Source organism: Sapajus apella, unplaced genomic scaffold, assembly GCF_009761245.1.
Source record: "Sapajus apella isolate SASKATOON/1434 unplaced genomic scaffold, GSC_monkey_1.0 scaffold6, whole genome shotgun sequence".
Lineage (NCBI taxonomy): Eukaryota > Metazoa > Chordata > Mammalia > Primates > Cebidae > Sapajus > Sapajus apella.
The window spans coordinates 605,501-627,693 of record NW_022436946.1 but is presented as its reverse complement, the minus strand read 5'-3'; the positions used below and the strand labels follow the sequence as shown (position 1 = coordinate 627,693).

General features: G+C 40.6%; 1 protein-coding gene across 4 annotated transcripts in view; it reads right to left on the bottom strand.

Annotated features, from left to right (window-relative positions):
* LATS1 (large tumor suppressor kinase 1) overlaps nt 1-22,193 on the bottom strand; it is a 48,878-nt gene that overhangs the window by 5,512 nt on the left and 21,173 nt on the right. For all 4 annotated transcript variants that reach the window (XM_032274487.1, XM_032274488.1, XM_032274490.1 and 1 more), the window contains 4 exons: nt 11,719-13,232; nt 8,821-9,403; nt 6,171-6,353; nt 5,866-5,972 (listed from right to left, as the gene is read on the bottom strand). In XM_032274487.1, coding sequence (XP_032130378.1) covers nt 5,866-5,972; nt 6,171-6,353; nt 8,821-9,403; nt 11,719-13,232 — 2,387 coding nt within the window. The remainder of the gene's footprint in view (nt 1-5,865; nt 5,973-6,170; nt 6,354-8,820; nt 9,404-11,718; nt 13,233-22,193) is intronic.

Sequence of the window (22,193 nt, the reverse complement as noted above, 5' to 3'; positions counted from 1 at the left end):
TAAGACAATCTGTTGTCAACATACTTGCTTTAAAGTATTTGCTTAAGGAAGTTTTTCAGATGGAAGAGATATGATATAGAAGGAATCTTGAAACACCAGGATGCAGGAAGAGCAAGGAAAATGCTAAATATCCAGGTAAACATAACTGACTATTCTTCTCATCTTGATTTTTTTTTGTTTTTCCCAGACAGGTTCTCATTCTGTTGCTCAGGCTGCAGTGTAGTGGGGTGATTATAGCTCATTGCAGCCTGGAACTCCTGGGCTCAAGTGATCCTCCTATGTCTGGAGTAGCTGGGACCACAGGCATGTGCCACCATCCACCATGCCCGGCTATTTTTTTGTTTTTGGTAGAGACATGGTCTATGATTTGTTACTCATGCTGGTCTGAACTCCTAGCTTCAAGCAATCCACTTGCGTCGGCTTCCCAAAATGATGGGATTGCAGGCATGAGCCACAGCACCCAGCCTCTCACCTTGAGTTCTTTAAAAGAACTTGATGGTTGAAAGCAAAACTGTTACATTATTGGATGAGGTAGGTTTTGAGACATCCTCCTATCTAACTGGTCCCCCCGCCCCAAGTAGCTGGGACTGTAGGCATGTACAACCACACACCAGCATGCTAGGCTTATTAAAAAAATTTTTTTTGTAGAGACAGGATTTCACTATGTTGCCCAGGCTGATCTCAAACTCCTGGGTTCCAGTGATTCTCCTGCTGTGGCCTTCCAAAGTCCTGGGATTACAGGTGTAAGCCACTGCACCTGGCTAGATGAGGTTTTAAGCATATGTGAATGTAATGTATAAAATAACTACAAGCTGGGTGCAGACTCACGCTTGTAATCCCAACACTTTGGGAAGCCAAGGTGAGAAAACTACTTGAGCCCAGAAGTTCAAGACCAGCCTGGGCAACACAGTGACTAATATTGATTGAAAAATAAAAATAAGCTGGGTGCGGTGGCTCAAGCCTGTAATCCCAGCACTGTGGGAGGCCGAGGCGGGTGGATCACGAGGTCAAGAGATCAAGACTATCCTGGTCAACATGGTGAAACCCCGTCTCTACTAAAAATACAAAAAATTAGCTGGGCATGGTGGCGCGTGCCTGTAATCCCAGCTACTCAGGAGGTTGAGGCAGGAGAATTGCCTGAACCCAGGAGGCGGAGGTTGCGGTGAGCCAAGATCGCGCCATTGCACTCCACCCTGGGTAACAAGAGTGAAACTCCGTCTCAAAAATAAATAAATAAATAAATAAAAATAAAAATAAAATAAAATTAGTCAAGCGTGGTGGCATGCACCTGTAATTCCAGCTACTTAGTTGGATGACACAGGAGAATTTTGAACCTGGGAGGCAGAGGTTGCAGTGAGCTGAGATCACACCTCTGCACTTGCAGCAGAGCAAGACCTTGTCTCAAAAAAAAAAAAGAAGAAAAATAAAATAACTATAACATACATAAAGAGTAGAGAATAAAGGGACCTATATGGCAGTAAGGTTCTACATTGAACTTGAAGTCATAAAATATAAATTCTAGGTAGATAGTAAAAACTTATGCCAGGCACGGTGGCTCACGCCTGTAATCCCAGCACTTTGGGAGGCCAAAGCAGGTGGAGAGGTCAGGAGTTCAAGACCAGCCTGGTCAACATAGTGAAACCCTTCCTGTCTCTACTAAAAATACAAAAATTAGCCAGGTGTAGTAGAGGGTGCCTGTAATCCCAGCTACTTGGGAGGCTGAGACAAGAGAATCGCTTGAACCCGGGAGGTGGAGGTTGCAGTGACCCAGGTTGCACCACTACATTCTAGCCTGGGCAACAGAGTGAGACTCCATCTCAAAAAAAAAAACCTTGATATGTATTTTGTAGTCACTAAAGCAACTACAAACAAAACTAAACAAAGAGAAAATAGTAAAAACCACAGTAGAAAGAGACATCACAGAAAATAGAGTCGCAAGTATCAAGGATCTACTGTTCCTTAAAAACAATCATTAAACTGGAAAAAGACTATCAGAATAATTTATTTTAGAACTTTGAAACCTGATCAGATACTTATAGCAGCCAGGAGAGTGCCTCATGAAGGCAGAGGCTGCTAAAATTTGGTTCAGACAGCAGCGTGTGTGAGCCCACTACCATCTACCGCTCCTCAGTCCTGCGGCGGTCATGAAGACCACAGCTTGTCTTCCTGGAACAGCTGGTTAGTACCAAGGTGGGCAGTAAGAACTTTGCCCTCCAAAAATCTGAGGTTGTCCATTCTGGCTGGTGTTGGTGATTCCCTGAGGGACCAGCACAGATGCCTGCCTTTCTTTGACCTGCTCTGGCAGATTTAAAGAGACAGAGATCCATTTCTTTTTTTGACACAGACATATAAAGACATATGTCATGTCACTGGCTTGGGTTATTTGTTTCCTTATTGTTGAGTTTTGAGGGTTCTTCATATATTGTAGATAAAAAACCTTTCTTAGATATGTGATTTGTAAATATTTTCTCCCAGACCGTAGCTTGCTTTTCTCTTGACTGTATGTGTGGTAAAGTTCTTAGTGTTGATGAATTTTTTCTTTTACAGATCATGATTCTGGGGTCATTTCTAGGAACTCTTTACCTAACCCCAGCGCATGAAGATTTTCTCCTGTTTTCCTCTATAAGTACTATAGCTTTAAATTTTATCTATACATACGTGACTCAATTTAAGTTAATTTTTGTAAAGGTGTCAGGTCACTTGAGGTTCAGTTTTTGTTTTTGTTTTTGCGAGAGTCTTGCTCTGTGTTCCAGGCTGGAGTGCAGTGGTACGATCTCAGTTCATTGCAAGCTCTGTCTCCTGGGTTGAAGTGATTATCCTGCCTCGCCTCCTGAGTAGCTGGGATTACAGGCATGCACATCCACACTCGGCTAATTTTTCTATTTTTAGTAGAGATGGGGTTTCGCCATGTTGGCCAGGCCGTTCTTGAACTCCTGACCTCACCCACCTTGGTCTCCCAAAGTGCTAGGATTACAGGCATGGTCCATCTTACCTGGCCTGAGGTTCAGTTTTCTTGTATATGGCTGACCAGTTTTTTTCATTACCATTTGTTAGAAAACGATCCTTTTTCCATTTGCACCTTTGTCAAAGATCAAATGGCCATAGTAGTGTGGTCTTATGTCTGCATTCTATATTCCATTCCACTGATTTATGTGTGTACCTTTTTGTCACTCTCACACTGTCTACATTATTGAAACTTCACAGTACATTTAAAAATCAGATAGCTGAACACTCCAACTTTGTTCTTGTTAAAAAATTATTTTGCTATTCTTTCCTTTTTTTTTTTTTTTTTTTGAGACAAAGTCTCACCCTGTTGCCCAGGCTGGAGTGCAGTGGATTGATCTCGGCGCACTGCAACCTCTGTCTCCCGGGTTCAAGCAATTCTCCTGCCTCAGCTTCCCGAGTAGCTGGGACTACAGGCACGTGCCCCTGCACCTGGCTAAATTTTTGTATTTTAGTAGAGACTCCTGAGCCCAATGATCCACCCACCTCGGCTTCCCAAAGTGTCGGAATTACAGGCATAAGCCACCGAGCCTGGCATAGTCTACTTTTTGTCCATCCATCTAAATTTTAAAATTGATTCATCTATATCTACAAAAAATCCTGCTGAGATTTTGACTGGAGGTGAGTTAAACCTATAAATTAATTACAGGAAAAGTTATAGCTTTACTACATTAACTCTTCCAATCAATGAACATGGTATGTGTTACCACTTATTTAGATCTATGATTTCTCTTTTCGTTTCTTCTCTCTGTCTCCCCCCCTCCTCTCCCTCCCTCCTCTCTCTCTTCATCCCTTCCTCCCTCTCTCCCTCCCTCTCTCTCAATCTCTCTCTTTTTTTTTGAGACAGTCTCACTCTGTCACCCAGGCTGGAGTGCAATGGCACTATATGGGCTCACCGCAACCTCCTCCTCCCGGGTTCAAGCAATTTTCCTGTCTCAGTCTCCCGAGTAGCTGGATTACAAACTAATTTTTTTTGTATTTTTAGTAGAGATGGTGTTGCCATGCTGGCCAGGCTGGTCTCAAACTCCTGACCTCAAGTAATCTGCCCACCTGGCCTCCCAAAGTGCTGGTATTACAGGTGTGAGCCACTGTATCCGGCCAAGATCTACCATTTCTTTTTCTTTTTTTTTTTTTGAGATGGTGTCTCACTCTGTCACCCAGGCTGGAGTGCAGTGATGCAATCTTGGCTCACTGTAACCTTTACCTCCCAGGTTCAAGTATTATCCTCCCTCAGTCTCCTGAGTAGCTGGGGTTTATAAGTGCCCGCCACCATGCCTGGCTAATTTTTATATTTTTAGTAGAGACAGGGTTTCACCATGTTGGCCAGGCTGGTCTCAAACTCCTGACCTCAGGTGATCTGCCTGCCTTGGCTTCCCAAAGCGCTGGGATTATAGGCGTGAGCCATCGCACCCAGCCTATTTCTTTCAGTAGCAATTTGCATACAGATCTTGCTCATGTTGTCAGATTTACATCAAAGTTTTTTATTTCAGAGGAGCTACTGTGAATGGTAGTGTTTTTAAATTTTAGTTTCTGGTTTTCATTGCTTAAATAAAGAAACAGATGAATTTTGGCTGGGCACAGTGGCTCACACCTGCAACCAGCACTTTGGGAGACCAAAGCAGGTGGATCAGGAGGTCAGGAGCTAGAGACCACCCTGGCCAATGTGGTGAAATCCCATCTCTACTAAAGATAGAAAAATTAGCTAGGTGTGGTGGCATGTGACTGTAATCCCAGCTACTCTGGAGGCTGAGGCATGAGAATCGTTTGAACCCAGGAGTCAGAGGTTGCAGTGAGCCGAGATTATGCCACTACACTCCAGCCTGGGCAACAAAAATGAGGCTCCATCTCAAAAAAAAAAAACAGAATAATCAGGAGTTTTACTTCAGAAAGGAGGAAGGATTACAGAAGAGAGAAATGGAAGTAGGACATTGCAGACAGAGGGGATGGTATGAACAGAGGGCAAATTTGGACTTTAACCCATGGACAAAGGAATCACTAAAGGGTTTTAAATCAGACAGTGTATGAACAAAATTGTGAGTACATTCTCATTTAAGTGTGAGACATATTTTCTTTTTTTTTTTGAGACGGAGTTTCACTCGTGTTACCCAGGCTGGAGTGCAATGGCGCGATCTCGGCTCACCGTAACCTCCGCCTCCTGGGTTCAGGCAATTCTCCTGCCTCAGCCTCCTGAGTAGCTGGGATTACAGGCACACGCCACCATGCCCAGCTAATGTTTTGTATTTTTAGTAGAGACGGGGTTTCACCATGTTGACCAGGATGGTCTCGATCTCTTGACCTCGTGATCCACCCGCCTCGGCCTCCCAAAGTGCTGGGATTCAGGTTTGAGTCACCGCGCCCGGCCTGAGACGTATTTTCAAGTGTGGATATAAACATTTGTTTGTGGTTTGCACAGAAGGAGACAAAGCCAGAAGGCAGTGGGTGACGAAGAGTAACTGGAATGAATCTTCAAAATGGACCTTTTTGAGAATGAAATGAGTACGGTGTATGAGTGAGGGGGAGTACAAGATTATGGTGATATGGCATGATGGAGACAGGAGTTCACATGCAATTTTGGTGAGTTCGTATACTCTTACAAGTTCATTCTTCTTCTTTTTTTTTAATAAAAACTTTTTTTGGAGAGGTGGGGTCTCACATTGTTGCCCAGGCTGATCTTGAACTCCTGGGCTCAAGGAATCCTCCTGCCTCAGCCTCCCAAAGCACTGGCATTATAGGTGTGAGCCACTGCACCCAGCCCAAGTTCATTCTTTAACTCCAGATTGAAATACTGTAAGTACTAATAAATAAAGGTCAATGACATAGGAACTCTGTGACAATTATTTTGAAATAGATGCCATACCTTACCTTCATTTGTGTTTCTAATGGTGTTTGTGCCAAGAAAGGAGGTTGTCCCACCAGCATTTCAAAAAGAATAACACCAACACTCCACCAATCACATAACTGTGTGTATCCTAAAATAAGATATCAAAGTTAGTTATTTATAAGCACTTTATAAATGCTCAGAATACAATCAAAATTAACATTAAATCACCAATTTATACTGTAAAATTAATATTTTTATTATAAGCCTGAAAAATAAGGCATATTAGTGTTATGTCTTGGCTGGTCTAAAGACCTGCTGAGATTACATATGAAACCAAGTGCTTTACCTGTTCGTAGCAACACTTCAGGTGCAATATAATTGGGAGTCCCAACCAAAGAATGTGCTAGACATCGCTGGTGCTGGCGTGCAGCTCTCCGCTCTAATGGCTTCAGTCTGTCTCCACATCGACAGCTTGAGGGATCCCCCCACTCATTACTGAAATCCATGCTATCTTGCCTTGGATGGTCACCTGCACAATAAAAGAACAAATAAAGAAAAGCAACAAGGACAAGAGTCAACCTGAAGTCTGTTTAATCTTTTGACATAATGGTTTAGGGTTAACATTCTCCCTTGTGACAAACTAAGATACAACGTATGCCAAATCACTGAGATATCAGTAGGATGGGTTTTACACTGAAAAAAAAAAAAAGCCTAAGATTTAGTAATTTATTCAATGTTAAATGACAACAATATGAGTAATGGGGAGATTAAGGCCACTCCCTGTTACTACTCTGGACAAACTTTCAAAAAACTTAGATCAGTGTTTCATTCAATAAATGACAGTAGTAAGATAAAGGTCTTTTCTCAGGCAGGTTAATTCTAGTAGGAAAAGAAACAAAACAAACTACTACACACATAAGAAACAGTGACATACCCTACGCAGAGAATCAACACAGAGTGATGCGACAAATGTGACTGGATAGCTACATAAGACTGAATGGTTAGGGAAGACCAATTGAGAAGGTGGTATCTGCTAAGCCATAAAAAACAAGGACTCAACCATTTGAAAATCAGGACTAGGTATTCCACACAGAAATAACAGCAACAGAGAAAAGACCAGTGCAGCTGATAAAGGGGAGAACTATAGGAAATGGGCAAGAACCATAGAAAATGGGGCAAGAACAAATACATGAGCGTTTTGCAAGCAATAGAAATGGTCTGCCTTTTACTCCAAGTAAAGTAAAAAGATACTGGAGAGTTTGAAGCAAGAAGGTAACAAGATCTGATTTATACTTTAAAAAAAAGAGTTACTTATGGGCCATGTGAAGTTTGAAAGGCCTATCTGAAATCCATGTGAAGATAGCCAAGTAGTAGTTGGACAGTAATTATGAATTTCAGAGAAAGGCCATTTCTGGAGAGAGATTTGGAAGTCATTGACATATAGATGGCATGAAGTTACCTAGAGTTATGTATAAGAAATAAACCTAACTATAATTATTATCTGGGATGTTTGATTAAAATATGATTTCCATGCCCCAAAAATTTTTGATCGAAAGACAAGAATAGAGCCTAGGAATCATATTTTTAAGAAGCTTTCCAAGTAATAATTCAGTTGAATCTGAGGAGACACTAAATTCCATTATATTGAACATTAAGGTAGGTTCAATTGTTTCAGTTCTACTCATTTTAATGTCAATCGACTTGTGTTCACAGCAACACAGGAAGCTAATAATACTTACCTCAGAGGATTGTTGTGAGCATATTAGAATATACTGTAAAGCACCTAGTACATAGTATTTAACAAATGTTAGATTGACTTACACTTCCATTAGCGCTTGGAGGGATCTTGGTGAGGCAGTGTGGTGTAGTAGAAATAACATGGGCCCTGAAATCAGACAAACCTGGGTTCAAAGCCTAGCCCTTACACTTGATTTCTGTCTGACCTTGGGCAAGTTACTTCATCTAATTAGGGCTCAGTTTCTTCATCCTGCCTCACAGTGATACTGTGAGGATAAAGTAGGATCAAGGATCATAAAGTGTTTAGGGTTATATAAGTTGTGTAATAGTCACATAACGGAATCCTAAATAGCAGTTAAAATAAATGTTACATGAATAACATGGAGGAACCTCAAACAAGTCAACACAAAGAATATATATAGAATTATATTTAAATAAAGGTTAAAGAGTAGGCAAAATGAAATATTATTATTTAGGGATGTATACATTTGTGATAAAAGTTAAGACAAGAGTAGAGAGCTAATTACAAAGTTCTGAAACAACACTTATCTCTGTGGAGGAGAAAAGGGGAAGTGATTGTTTAGGAGCATCTCAAGTACTAATAATCCAGTTCTTTAACTGAATGGTAGATATGAGGATTCATTAAAAAATTATTAAAATGATATTTGGCCAGGTGTAGGGGCTCACACCTGTAATCTCAGCACTTTGGGAGGCTGGGGTGGGTGGATCACCTGAGATCAGGAGTTTGAGTTCAGCCTGGCCAACATGGCAAAACCCTGTCTCTACCAAAAATACAAAAATTAGCTGGGCATGGTGGCAGGTACATTTCTACTAAAAATACAAAAATTAGCTGTGCATGGTGGCAGGTGCCTATAATCCCAGCTACTCCTGAGGCAGGAGAATCGCTTGAATCCAGGAGGGGGAGGTTGCAGTGAGCTGAGATTGCACCATTATACTCCAGCCTGGGTGAAAGAGTGAGACTCCATCAAAAAAAATAAAAAGTTATTTGTCTGACATATTGACAAATAAAATGTAAAAGGAGTGACTCAAAAATGTTAATAATATTTAGTAATAATCAAATCGAGCACATTCTTTCATTTTATAAGTCTAAGCACCTAAAGGATTCACCCAAGTTTATCCAACAGAATCAAGACCTGACCCATGTCTTCTGGCTCTCATCCAGTGATATAATCATCCTATATTTTACTATATCAATAAATTACATTATTATGAACAAACTACATTTTGAGTTTACTTACCACTCTGATAGTACTTAGAATCGTGTGTCCATCTGAAGCCAGTGCAGAGGCCAAAGTCAGTCAATTTAATATGACCATCACGATCAATCAAAATATTATCAGGTTTAATATCTCTATGAATAAAACCCATTTTATGAACACTTTCAACTGCACAGGTAAGTTCTGCTATGTAGAATCGTGCCAGGTTTTCTGGAAAGATGCCCATTCTAATTAATAGGCTCATCATATCACCCCCAGGAATGTAGTCCATTACAAAGTATAAATTGTCCTTATCTTGGAATGAATAATATAGACGAACTACCCATTCATTGTCAGCTTCAGCCAGGATATCTCTCTCAGCTTTAACATGAGCAACTTGATTTCGAAGCAGAACATCTTTCTTTCGAAGAGTTTTTGTTGCATACAAAGCCTTAGTATCTACTTTTCTTGCTAGACAGACTTCACCAAATGCTCCTATTCCTAGTGTCTTTATCTTCACAAACATAGACTTGTCCATTTTAGCCCTTTTAAGACGAATGTAATTAGATTCTTTTTGGCAAAGCATCTTTCTCATTTGATCCTGGGCATCTTGAGATAATCCAACCTAGGCAAATAAACTAGATGTTAAATAAGAATTATCTTCTTCAATATTAAATATTAAGAAATAGCTTGGAAAAAATTCAGGCATATATTTAAAGGTTAAATGCATAATTTTTAATAAAGCATGTTAGAAATCTAGAAACCATTTCAAAGGAAATTAATGATCAAAAGTGCAGCTTAAGAGGCAGTTAAAAGGATATTCAAAGTGAGTACATATGCAAATTCAGCTGTGTAGTCCAAGAGGATCCCAGATGAGTCAGCTTTCTACTCTTCTCTAATGCACTCCGAAAAAAAAAAAAGGTTCTCAATGTGAAACAAATATCTGTTAACATGCATCTTCATTTATCTCTCTGTTATATACTTCTCTTAGTGTAATGCCTAGGCCTCAAATATCCTTCCTCCTATTTTATCTTTCATAAAAAAAAAAAATTCTTTTACTCCAGGCTCATTTATTCTAAAAAATTAATGTACGGAGAACAACAAAACAATGCCTTTTCTAAGCCACTAATCCTTTCCCCATTCTCAATAAATATATAATAGTCATGAATAATCTTTCCTTTTCTCATTTTCAGGGCATTAGAGTAAAGGTGTGACTCATGGCCCACCATTAACACAAATTGCAAAGGGTTTCTCCTACTTATTTGTTTACAAGATATCCTTTGGGTACTTAGGAATATTTCAAAGAATAGTCAGTGTGACTCATGAAGATATTAAAAAATAGATTAAAAACAAAAACTAACTTCTAAGTATTATAGATAAGGAATACCTGGATTTAGAAGGGAGAAATATTTTGGCTAATTAATAAAGAACTAATTAAAGGGTTTAAATAGAAAAGGAATTCAATTGGAAAAGTGGGGTCTAATTCTAGAAATGCAAGACTAAAATACAGCAACCACATGCTTCTGTTAGGATTCACATTTGCATGCAAAATCTTTTAAGAAGGGTGACATGCCAGACTTAGTTCAGAACTGTTTCTCTTAAAATCTTACTTGCCTACACAGTAATGGAGACTACAGAAGTCAGCAAAGCTTCCAACACCATAAAAGTTTAAATCAGCTATTAGTGAAAGTGAAGAGGAAAAAGGAAAAATAAACTAAGAAAATACATACAGACAGACTTTAGTAAGAAATCCTAAGTACTAAAATACAGATAAGTCATAGAGATTATTATGGCATTTCTCATTTAATAAAATGTAAAATGGAATAACAATATTGTAAATCAGATTTGGAAAAATCATTTTATTTTTTATTTTTAAATTCTTTTGAGATGGAGTTTCACTGTTGCTGCCCAGGCTGGAGTGCAATGGCGCAATCTTGGCTCACTGCAACCTCCACCCCTCCGGGTTAAAAGTAATTCTCCTGCCTCAGCCTCCCAAGTAGCTGTGATTACAGGCATGTGCCATCATGCCTGGCTAATTTTGTATTTTTAGTAGGGATGGGGGTTTCACTATTTTGGTCAGGCTGGTCTCGAACTCCCGACCTCAGATGACCCGCCTACCTCCGCCTCCCAAAGTGCTGGGATTACAGGCCTGAGCCACCTCGCCTGGTGGAAAAATCATTTTAAAAGAATGTTTCTCTCAAGTACATAAAGGCGTTTAATCACAAGATTAAGCCTCTTGAATTGTGAGTGACAGATGTAAGATTAGGAGTCAAATCTTTGAACTCTAAGCACATGATAAAAACAATAATGATGACAATACCATCTTAGTATCTAGTGAAGAGACCTATGTGTAATGACAACACAATTTAAATAGATTTACTCTGATCTCCTTTTACTATAGTTGGACTTATAATTTCAACACATTTTTCTCCAATATATTATAAAAGTGAAATTAGAAGGGAAAAATAACTGAAGGGAACTTCTTTGACACTTTCTAGTAAGATCTGTGTGATCAATAAACCTATAAACTTCAAATTTTCTACAAGTAAAAAGAAATGTTTCGTAAGTGTATCAGGAGATGAGACCCACATATTACTAGTTTATCTTTAAATGTTGTTAAGATAATGTATAAAACCTAGAAAACAACCCTTGCTCAAATTTCCATATAAAGTATTATGTACACCTAAACTGTATATCGCAAATTATATTTTTATTAATTTACACGAGATTTTATTTCAGGAAATTCTGAGTAAATCTTGAAATACTAAAATAAAATGGTTACAATAAAATGTACTTTAATATTTATTCACTTTTAAATTCTGTAACTGATAATATATTAAGCTATAAAAAGCATGAAAAATACTGGAGCACAATATTTTAAAATAAACACCAAGTAAACAGATGATTAAGTATAAAAATGGACATTTTAAAAGGTTTTACCCGCATCATTTCATTCTCTAATTGTTTTTTACGATGTAGACGCTGCTGATGAGATTTGAGTACATTTTCTACATGTTGCTCCATAAAGAATTTAAATGCTTGAGGAGAATAACTTTGAATACGAGATTCCCTTCGCTCTTCATCTTTCTTGTTTTTCCTAACGGTGATGGGGGAAGTTGTAATTTGTTTCTTTTCTTTATCTCCACTATCAACATTTTCATAACTCTTTTCACTCTCATCCTCCTTGGGCAAGCTTGGCTGATCCTCTTTGCTAGGCTTACTGATTGATTCATATGGAGGAACAGATGGGTTTTGGTGCAGCAGGTGTTTTGGGTAGGGTGGTGGTGGTCCTTGATAGTTTGGAGCTTCAGCAACAGGTGGCATCACAGTCACATTTGAAGTGGTTCCCTCAGAAAAAGGACTGGGTTGAACAGCTTGAATTGGCTGTGGTATCCAAGAAGGGTGTGTAGGTGCTAAAGCAGTCTGTAGCTCTGGTTTTAGTACACGCATGCTTTTCACAGGCTGTTGAATAGGAGCTGGTGTAATTGCAGTGACTGTTGTAGCAGAAGGCTGAGAATTAGCAGAGTGACTTGCTCTATTTCCTAACGGGTTATTAAAAGAATTTGACCTCACTGGTATGTTAGGTTGCCAGGTAGGGATTTCATGCCCACTGCTTGGGGATGACTGGGTTGGAGCAGAAGATGACTGAGGCCAATTTGTCTGCAGTCCAGGTACATTAATGTTATATAGTTCCATGTTATGACTGTTTCTGTTTGGCACCATCATAGACTGAGGAATATTTCCATTTGTATATGATGAAGGAGCAGCAGATCCCCCTGTTTGTAAAGCAGAAGGGCTTTGTCCATTAGCTGCGGTCAGAGGATATGGAGGTGGTGGCTGCCGATTCACAGTGCCAGCGGGGACAACATTTTGGTGTATCATGAAATCCGTCTGTCCAGTACCATTCTGCATTCCAGGTCTCCCTGATGGAAAGTTAAATTTGCTAGAACTCTGCATGATGATTGGTTGTCTGCCAACAGGAACAGAACTAATGCCTCTCTGTCCCTGATTAGGAGGATTCATGGGGGAAGTGTTGAGAGGTGGTGGTGGATAGCCCTCTTGCCATGTCCCAGGTGGGACAGGAGAGATTCGGGAGATTACGTATTCCATATTCCCAGAATAGCGCTTTGTTTGAGAGTTTGGTTCCCATGAAGGAGGAGGTGGAGTTGTACCTCTTGGAGGGGGAGTCTGGCCTCTCGGAGGTGGTGGAGGAGTGACACTCCTTACTTGAGGTGGTGGTAGGGGGTTCACTCTCTGTCCGTTGCTAGGGTGAGCTTGAGAAAATGCTGTTATACCAGATCCAGACAAAGGTCTTCCTACATCTGTCTGTGAGCTGGGACTCTCAGAATGATAGGCCACACTTTCTCCTAGTGGTGGACCATGTCTCTGAGGAACTAAGGACTCTTTAGAACCTTTCCAGCTCTGTTTGCGGTTAACTGATTGTTGCACATTCCCTGTGGTCATAAGAGAGGTAAAGAGAAAAAAGAATCATGTTTTTAACCTCTTACTGTTATTTAGCTCAATTTAGGAAAAAAATAGTTATAAAAATAAAATTTCAGTAAGTGTTTTCCTTTTACCTTTTAAAATTTTATTTATTTTTGACCGGGCATGGTATCTCACTCCTGGTTAAAATTTCACACTTTGGGAGGCTGAGGTGGGTGGATTGCTTGAGCCCATGAGTTTGAAACCAGCCTGGGCAACATTCTACTAAAAACACAAAAATGACCCAGATGTGCCTCTAGTCCCAGCTACTCGGGAAGCTGAGGCTGGAGGATCGCTTGAACCTGGGAGGCAGAGGTTGCAGTGAACCAAGATCATACCACTGCACTCAAGCCTGGGAGATAGAATGAGACCTGTCTCAAAAAAAAAAAAAAAAAAAAGTATTCTTGATTGATGGCTCAAAATTCACAAAGTATAATATCATAACCACTTCTGTCCTTTAGCTGACCAATGTTCTTTAATAAGGTACTTCAGGGATATACAGATACAAGTTAGTACTATACATCCTATATGTACTACTACAATGCCTAGCTTTTTCTTCTTTTTTTTTTTTTTCCTATTTACCACTATACTAACAAAGACTTTTCTTATTAAACAAAATGAAGATTCTGTATCAGCATATAAAGTTATTTCCTCACTTAAAAAAAATGTTACCATGGCTGGGTGCCCGGGAGGCCAAGGCAGTTGGATCACAAGGACAGGAGATCAAGACCATCCTGGCCAACATGGTAAAACCATCTCTACTAAAAATACAAAAATCAGCTGGGTGTGGTGGTGTGCGCCTGTAGTCCCAGCCACTTGGGAGGTTGACGCAGGAGAATCACTTGAACCCAGGAAGCCAAAGCTGCAGTGAGCTGAGATTGTGCCACTGCACTCCAGCCTGGTTGACAGAGCAAGATTCTGTCTCAAAAAAAAAAAAAAACAAAACTTTTTTTTGAACAGATATAGTTTCATATATATATGCATGTATATTTATAGATAAATTATTAGAAGTAGCATTATTAAGCCAAAGGGTATATCTATTTGTAATTTTCATAGCTACTACTGCTTTTAAATACATTTTAATATTTATATATTTTTAAATTGAGACAGTCTCACTCTGTCACCCAGGCCGGAGTGCAGTGGCACAGGCTCACCACAACCTCCGTCTCCCGGGTTCATGTGATTCTCCTGCCTCAGCCTCCTGAGTAGCTGGGATTACGGGTACCCACCACCAAATCCAGCTAATTTTTGTATTTTTAGTAGATGGGGTTTCACCATGTTGGCCAGGATGGTTTTTATCTTTTGACCTAGTGATCCGCCCGTCTTGGCCTCCCAAAGTGCTGGGATTATAGGCACTACTGCAAAAGTTTTTAGACTTTACTGAGTAGCAGCCCTTATCAAGATCTCCAAGTTGTTGCCTTTGTTCAAACAGAGTCTCACTCTGTCGCCCAGGCTGGAATGCAGTGGCGTGATCTGGGCTTACTGCAACCTCTGTCTCCTGGGTTTAAGCAATTCTCCTGCCTTAGCTACCGGTATAGCTTGGATTATAAGCGGGTACTACCCTGCCTGGCTAATTTTTGTATTTTTAGTAGAAATGGGGTTTCACTATGTTGGTAAGGCTGGTCTTAAACTCCTGACCTCAGGTCATCTGCCCACCTCAGCCTCCCAAAGCGCTGGGATTACAGGAATGAGCCACCGTGTCTGGCCAAGAGCTCCAAGATTAATCCCCTACTTTATCAGACCTCCTTTTTAATATTTTTATTCTCGTGAAACAGTCTTGCTGTCACCCAGGCTGGAGGGCAGTGGCATGATTATGAATCACTGCAGCCTTGAACCCCCTGGGCTCAAGCAATCCTCCCATCTCAGCCTTCCAAGTAGTTGGGACTACAGGCATGCATCACCATGCCCAGCTAATTATTTAATTAATTTATTTAATTTTTGTAGAGATAGTGTCTAAGTTGCCCAGGCTGGTCTCAAACTCCTGGGCTCAAGTGATCCTCCTGCCTCAGCCTCCCAAAAATGCTAGGATTATAGGCAGGAGACACTGAGCCCAGCCTATTTAAAAAATTTTTTTGTAGAGACAGGGTCTCCCTAAGATGCCCAGGCTGGTCTCAAACTCCTGGCTTCCAACAATCCTCCCACCTTGGCCTCCAAAGTGCTGGGATTACAGGCCTGAGCCACCACACCTGACCCTCCTCTTTCTTTATGACACATTTTATCCAACTTAAATCCATGGTCTACCACTTTGTTCTTCCCTCTCTATTCTTTTTCTCCAAGATCTCCTCCTTTTCATTCATTCATTAAATATTTATTGAGCATCAACTATATGCCAGGCAGTGCTCTAAGCAATCCGGTGACTTGCTAAGCAACAGAACATCCCTGGCCCAAGGAACCTACATTTTTGAAGGAGGAGCCAGACAAAAAACAAGTGAATAAATAAACAAAGTAACTTCAGGGTATGATAAATGCTCTGTGAATGAAACATAAATGGCATCAAATAATAGAGAGTAACAGGAGGATAGAAAGGGATAAGAATCAGTGGTCTAAAAAGGCTTCTCTAAGGCCGGGCACAGTGGCTCACACCTGTAATCCCAGCACTTTGGGAGGCCGAGCAGGGCAGATCATGAGGTCAGATCAAGACCATCCTGGCCAACACGGTGAAACCCCGTCTCTATTAAAAGTACAGAATATTAGCTGGCGTGCACCTGTAGTTCCATCTACTCGGAAAGCTGAGGCAGGAGAACTGCTTGAACCCAGGAGGTGGAGGTTGCAGTGAGCCGAGATGGTGCCACTACACTCCAGCCTGTCAACAGGGTGAGACTGTCTTAAGAAAAAAAAAAAAAAGACTCCTCTGAGGGATAATGTATGAGTGACAACTGCATAGGCCAGGCACAGTGGCTCACGCCTGTAATCCTAGCAACTTGGGAAGCTGAGGCGAGAGGATTGCCTGACGTCAGGAGTTCTTTGAGACAAACCTGGCCAACATGGTTAAACACGTTTCCACTAAAAATACAAAAATTAGTTGGTTGTGGTGGCACATGCCTGTAATCCCAGCAACCCGGGAGGCTGAGACAGGAGACCTGGGAGGCTGAGACAGGAGAATCGCTAGAAACCAGGAGGCAGAGGCTGTGGTGAGCCGAGACCACGCCACTGCACTCCAGCCTGGGTGACAGTGAGAAACTCTCAAAAAAAAGACTGCATAAAGGTCCTTGGGAGCTTGGTATTTTCCAAGAACAAAACAAACCCAGTATGGCTGCAGAACAGTAAATGAGGTGGGGAAAGTGATATTGGATGAGATCTAAAAGGCAGCCAGGCCACAGACAAGGACTTTGGAGAGAATAAGAAGCCAATAAAGACAAAGAAGTATGCTCAGATTAAGTCAGGCTGGGTACACTGGCTCATGCATGTGTCAAAAAAACAAAACAAAACCCTTTCAGCAATATTATCTATCTTATTTTGGACTTGTTTAGTGAAACTTCAGTCAGGGGTAATTCCAGCTATCTTTCTTTTTTTTTCCCACACTCACAAGAGTAAGTGATGCAATGGGCAGACTGATTCTACTATAATTGAGGATCAGCATCCCTCAACGGCCTCGGCACCACCAGGAAACTCTACTCTTTCTATAGTCTCCACTATTGCCAGTCCTCAGTCTCCTCAAACTGCCTGCCCCATCCATTACTCATCAGTCTTAGAAAATGACTTCCTTTTCTATTTCAGAGAAAACAGCAGGCATCAGAAAGTACTAACTTAGCTTCCCTACATAACCTAGGCCCGTTTGCTGCTGTTAGAGAAAAATGGCTGTACCTCTTTCTACCCAAGGCTAATATTCCCTCATGCTATGCTTTGGATCCTATTCCTCCTGGTTTCTCAAGAAGCTTACTTGATCCTCAAGGATCTCTTGAATATTTAATTTCATCCTCTTGACTAGAGTCTTTCAATTATTTTTTAAACATGTTTAAGTCTTTACTTAAAACAAAAACAAAAGAAGATTCTTCAGGCCGGGCGCGGTGGCTCAAGCCTGTAATCCCAGCACTGTGGGAGGCCGAGGCGGGTGGATCACGAGGTCAAGAGATCGAGACCATCCTGGTCAACATGGTGAAACCCCGTCTCTACTAAAAATACAAAAAATTAGCTGGGCATGGTGGTGCGTGCCTGTAATCCCAGCTACTCAGGAGGCTGAGGCAGGAGAATTGCCTGAACCCAGGAGGCGAGGTTGCGGTGAGCCGAGATCGCGCCATTGCACTTCAGCCTGGGTAACAAGAGCGAAACTCCGTCTCAAAAAAAAAAAAAAAAAAAAGAAGATTCTTCTTCCACTCCCATATATAGAGTTCTACCTCAAAGTGTTAGTTGGTGCTGGTCCCCAAACTGATATTGGTCATCCATGAGATAAGTATGGAAATTGAGAGTGAGGATTGAGAAACTTTAATAGGAATTTGACAGAATAAACTTATGTCTGTTAAATATAATAATAGAATATTTAAACTTATATTTTTATGTCATTTAAAATTTTAACCTTTTTTCTTTTGAGAAAGGGGCTCACTCTACTGCCCAGGCTGGAGTGCAGTGGTGCAATCACAGCTCACTGCAGCTTCAATCTTGCTGGCACAGGCAATCCTCCCACCTCAGCCTCCTGAATAGCTGGGAACAGGCACCCATCACCACACCTGGCTAATTTTTTGTAGAGCCGGCGTTTCACAATGATGCCCAGGCTAGTCTCAAACAACTGAGCTCAAGTGATCCTCCCGCCTCAGCCTCCCAAAGTGCTGGGATTACATGCGTGAGCTACCATGCCTAGCACTTAAATTTTCATTTTCTAATATTTTATTTTATTGTATTTTATTAAATTATGAATTGAATTCATGAATTGGAAATCTGAAAAATCAAAGGTCTTCACCATAGATGGTTTGAAAGCATTACTCTTGCTAATGTCCTCACTCTCCTCACAGAAAAACCTCTTAAAGGTATACCTTGTGTTCTTTGCTACTACATATCCTATTTAGTTCTCTACCCACTCCAGTCTGAATTATGCTCCCATGACACAAGTTACCTAATTTGTTCTGGGCTGAGTCCTCAATCTATATGCAGTACCACAAGATGTGACTGTATTTGGTAATTAAGATTAAATTAGGTCATTAGGGTGGGTCCTAATGCAATATGACCTGTATCCCTGTAGGAGAAAATTTGGACATAGAGACAGAGACCCCAGACACATGCACATGCAGAGGGACACACATATGAGGCCACAGCAAGGCAGTGGCCATCTGCAAGCCAAGGAGATCAGCCTCAGTAGAAACCAGACCTGCCAGTAACTTAAATCTTGGACTTCTAGTCTCCAGCACTGTAAGAAAATAAATCTCAATTGTTTAAGCCACCCAGTCTGTGTAATTTTGTTATGGCAGCCCTAGCAAACTAATATACCATGTCCTAAAGCCAACAAGATTATTTTTTAGTTCTCATCTTGGTCAATATCTCTTTCTTAGCAGTATTTGGCATTTTGACCATTCCCACCCTTTCTTGAAACATTCTCTTACTTTGGCTTCCAAAACACTGAAAACCTTATTGGTTTTCTTCCTTCCCTTTTAGCTCTTTCTTTCTTTTCTTTTTTTTTTTTTTTTCTTTTTGGAGACGGGGTCTTGCTCTGTCACTCAGGCTGGAGTGCAATGGTGAGGTCTCAGTTCACTGCAACTCCGCCTCCTGGGTTCAAGTGACTCTCCTGCCTCAGCCTCCCGAGTAACTGGGATTACAGGCATACGCCACCATGCCCAGCTAATTTTTGTAGAGATGGGGTTTCACCATGTTGGCTAGGCTGGTCTCGAACCCCTGACTTTGCGATCCTCCTGCCTAGACCTCCTGAAGAGCTGGGATTACAGGCATGAGCCACTGGCCTTAGCTATTTCTTCTCTGTCCCCTTTGCAGGTTTATCCCTTCCTACTAGCTATTGAATAGTAAGCTTGGTTGCAGGCCATCTTATTATTTTGATTTATGTAACATCCCTTAGGTGACCTATTTCATATCATGGCTGATACATACATATCCAGCTCCTTACTTGATGTCTCCACTTGGAAAACTAAAGCCAGATTTATGATCTTTCCCACCCAATTCTATTCTCTCTTAACATTTTCTTTCTTAATGTAGGGTATTATTATCCATCTATTTTTCTAAGCCAAAAACCTAAGAGTTATCCCCTTCTATCTCCTTCTATCATCATACCCTGCATGTAATCTATTACCAAGTCCTTGTCAATTTTAACCTTCCATTCCTCTTCATTCATTCATTTTCTTCACTGCTATTACCCAAGTCCAAATTACCCTCACAAACTACTATGTCTCCTATCACACACACCTGCCTTCTTATCTGTCCTTGCTCCTAATGCATTCTCATCCACTGCAGCCATCTTTCTGAAATACAAATCTAATCATGTTGTCACCCCGCTTAAAACACTTCTACTCCTTTCCGCTGCTCTTAGGATAAAATTAATAAACAGTTCTGCAGAGTCAGGCCCCTATGGACTTCTCCAGTCACATTTCACAATCCTGTTTTCAGTGCTCCAAGCATTTTCTTTTTTTTTTTTTTTTTGGTGTGGCATTAAAATCTGCCAAAGTAGCCAAGCACAAGGATACTCACTAAACCCATTCCCATTAACTCTGTACTTCTTCAGATATCAGCTTTATTATCAGTTTATGAAGCAGGATTTTTCTGATCTTCTTGATTAGGTAAAAAAAACAAAACAAAACAAAAAAACACCCACTATTATATGAGTCTACAGTACCACGGAACTTTCCTCTCTTCATTCACACCATATATAGCTGTAATTCTATACATATCTGTGTGATTATCTGATCTCCCTTAACAGAATGTAAGCTCCACAAAAGGGCAAGAACTTACCCAGTGCAGAGCAAAGAGCCTGAAACAGTGGTTGACCAATAAAAATCTGCTTAATAGGAAGAATGACTATAGCCCTCTTATAATTTTTTTTTTTTTTTTGAGACAGAGTCTTGCTCTGCCACCCAGATTGTAGTGCAGTGGCATGATCTGGGCTCACTGTAACCTCTGCCTCCCAGGTTCAAGTGATTCTCCCGTCTCAGCCTCCCGAGAAGCTGGGACTACAGGTGCATGGCACCATGCGTGGCTAATTTTTGTATTTTTAGTAGAGATGGGGTTTCACCATGTTGGTCAGGCTGGAATCGAAATTCTGACCCCGTGATCTGCCCACTTCAGCCTCCCAAAGTGCTGGAATTCATTACAGGCATGAGCCACTGTGCCCAGCCTGTCTTCGTCTTTTAAGAATTGATTTATGGCTGGGCGTGGTGGCTCACGCCTGTAATCCCAGCACTTTGGGAGGCTCAGGTGGTCAGATTACAAGGTCAGGAGATTAGACCATCCTGGCCAACATGGTGAAACCCCATCTCTACTAAAAATACAAAACATTAGCCGGGTGTGGTGGTGTATGCCTATAGTCCCAGCTACTGGGGAGACTGAGGCAAGAGAATCGCTTGAACCTGGGAGGCAGAGGTTGCAGTGAGTCGAGATCACGCCACTGCACTTCAGCATGGGTGACAGAGCGAGATTCTGTCTCAAGAAAAAAAAAGGCAAAGACAAAATTAAAATAAGTAAAGGAGCAATTCAAAGAAATGCAAATGTAAAATAAGACGGTGTTTCCATAACCATTAAACAGACAAAAATAATAATAACCAGGCTTTACAAACACAGACATTCTCACAGTAAACTGGTAGGGAGAATATAAATTGGTACTAGTGGCTGGGTGCGGTGGCTCACGCTTGTAATCCCAGCCCTCTGGGAGGCTGAGGTGGTCAGATCACTTGAGGTCAGGACTTCGAGACCAGCCTGGCCAACATGTGAAACCCTGTCTCTGCTAAAAATACAAAAATTAGCCAGGCCTGGTGGCTGATGCCTGTAATCCCAGCTACTTGGAAGGCTGAGGCAGGAGAACTGATTGAACCTGGGATGCGGAGGTTGCAGTGAGGTGAGATTGTGACACTGTACTCCAGCCTGAGCAACAGAGTGAAACTCCATTTCAAAAAAATAAAAAATAAAAAAATTATAAATTGGTACTACTTTTCTAAACAGCAATATCTATTAAAAGCCTTAACGTTTTTTAAGTTTTCTAAAACTTACTTTTAAGAAATCATTAGGTATGCACAAAGATTTAGCTATATGGATAATTACTACAGTGCTGTCTATAATGGCAAATAAAAAAGGAAACAAAGTAGATGTCCAAAAATGGGAGATTAAAGTATATGATACATCTTTTATTTTTTTTTCTGAGACAGGGTCTAGCTGTTGCCCAGGCTGGAGTATAGTGGCAGGATCACCTGGGCTCAAGCGATCCTCCTGCCTCAAGGTCTCCCACAGTATTGGGATTACAGGTATGAACCACTGTACTCAGCAAATAAGTCTATTTTAATGTGGCTATTAAAATTATTCTGTAGAAAATTTAATAACAAGTAAATTTATACATGGTATATTTAAGTGAAAAAAGTAGGTTTTAGTATGATCCCATTTTTTGCTTAAGCGGTAAGAATTAAAATACACACAGATAAACTCGTTCCAGTTTCCCACAGGAGAAAAGACTGGGAAACAAAATACACCAAAATATTGTTATTAACAGTGATGTTTTGTTTTCTAAATATTCTACGTTGATAATATTTTACTCTCATAATATGAAAAAAATGTATAAAAAGAAAAAAGAGTAGTCTGAATGATGGGATTTGGAGAGAAAACATGTATTTCAGTTGCAGTATTACCAATCAAATAAATCTCAATCAAGACTGCTGCTTATCTGAATTATCTATTAACTTTTAAACGTGAGGGCCCCAAATACTTAAATTCATTTTAGTGTAACATTATAATGTTATCTTAATTTGAGATTTTCATTTACTGGGATGCTTTTACAATTTATAAGAACAAAGAGT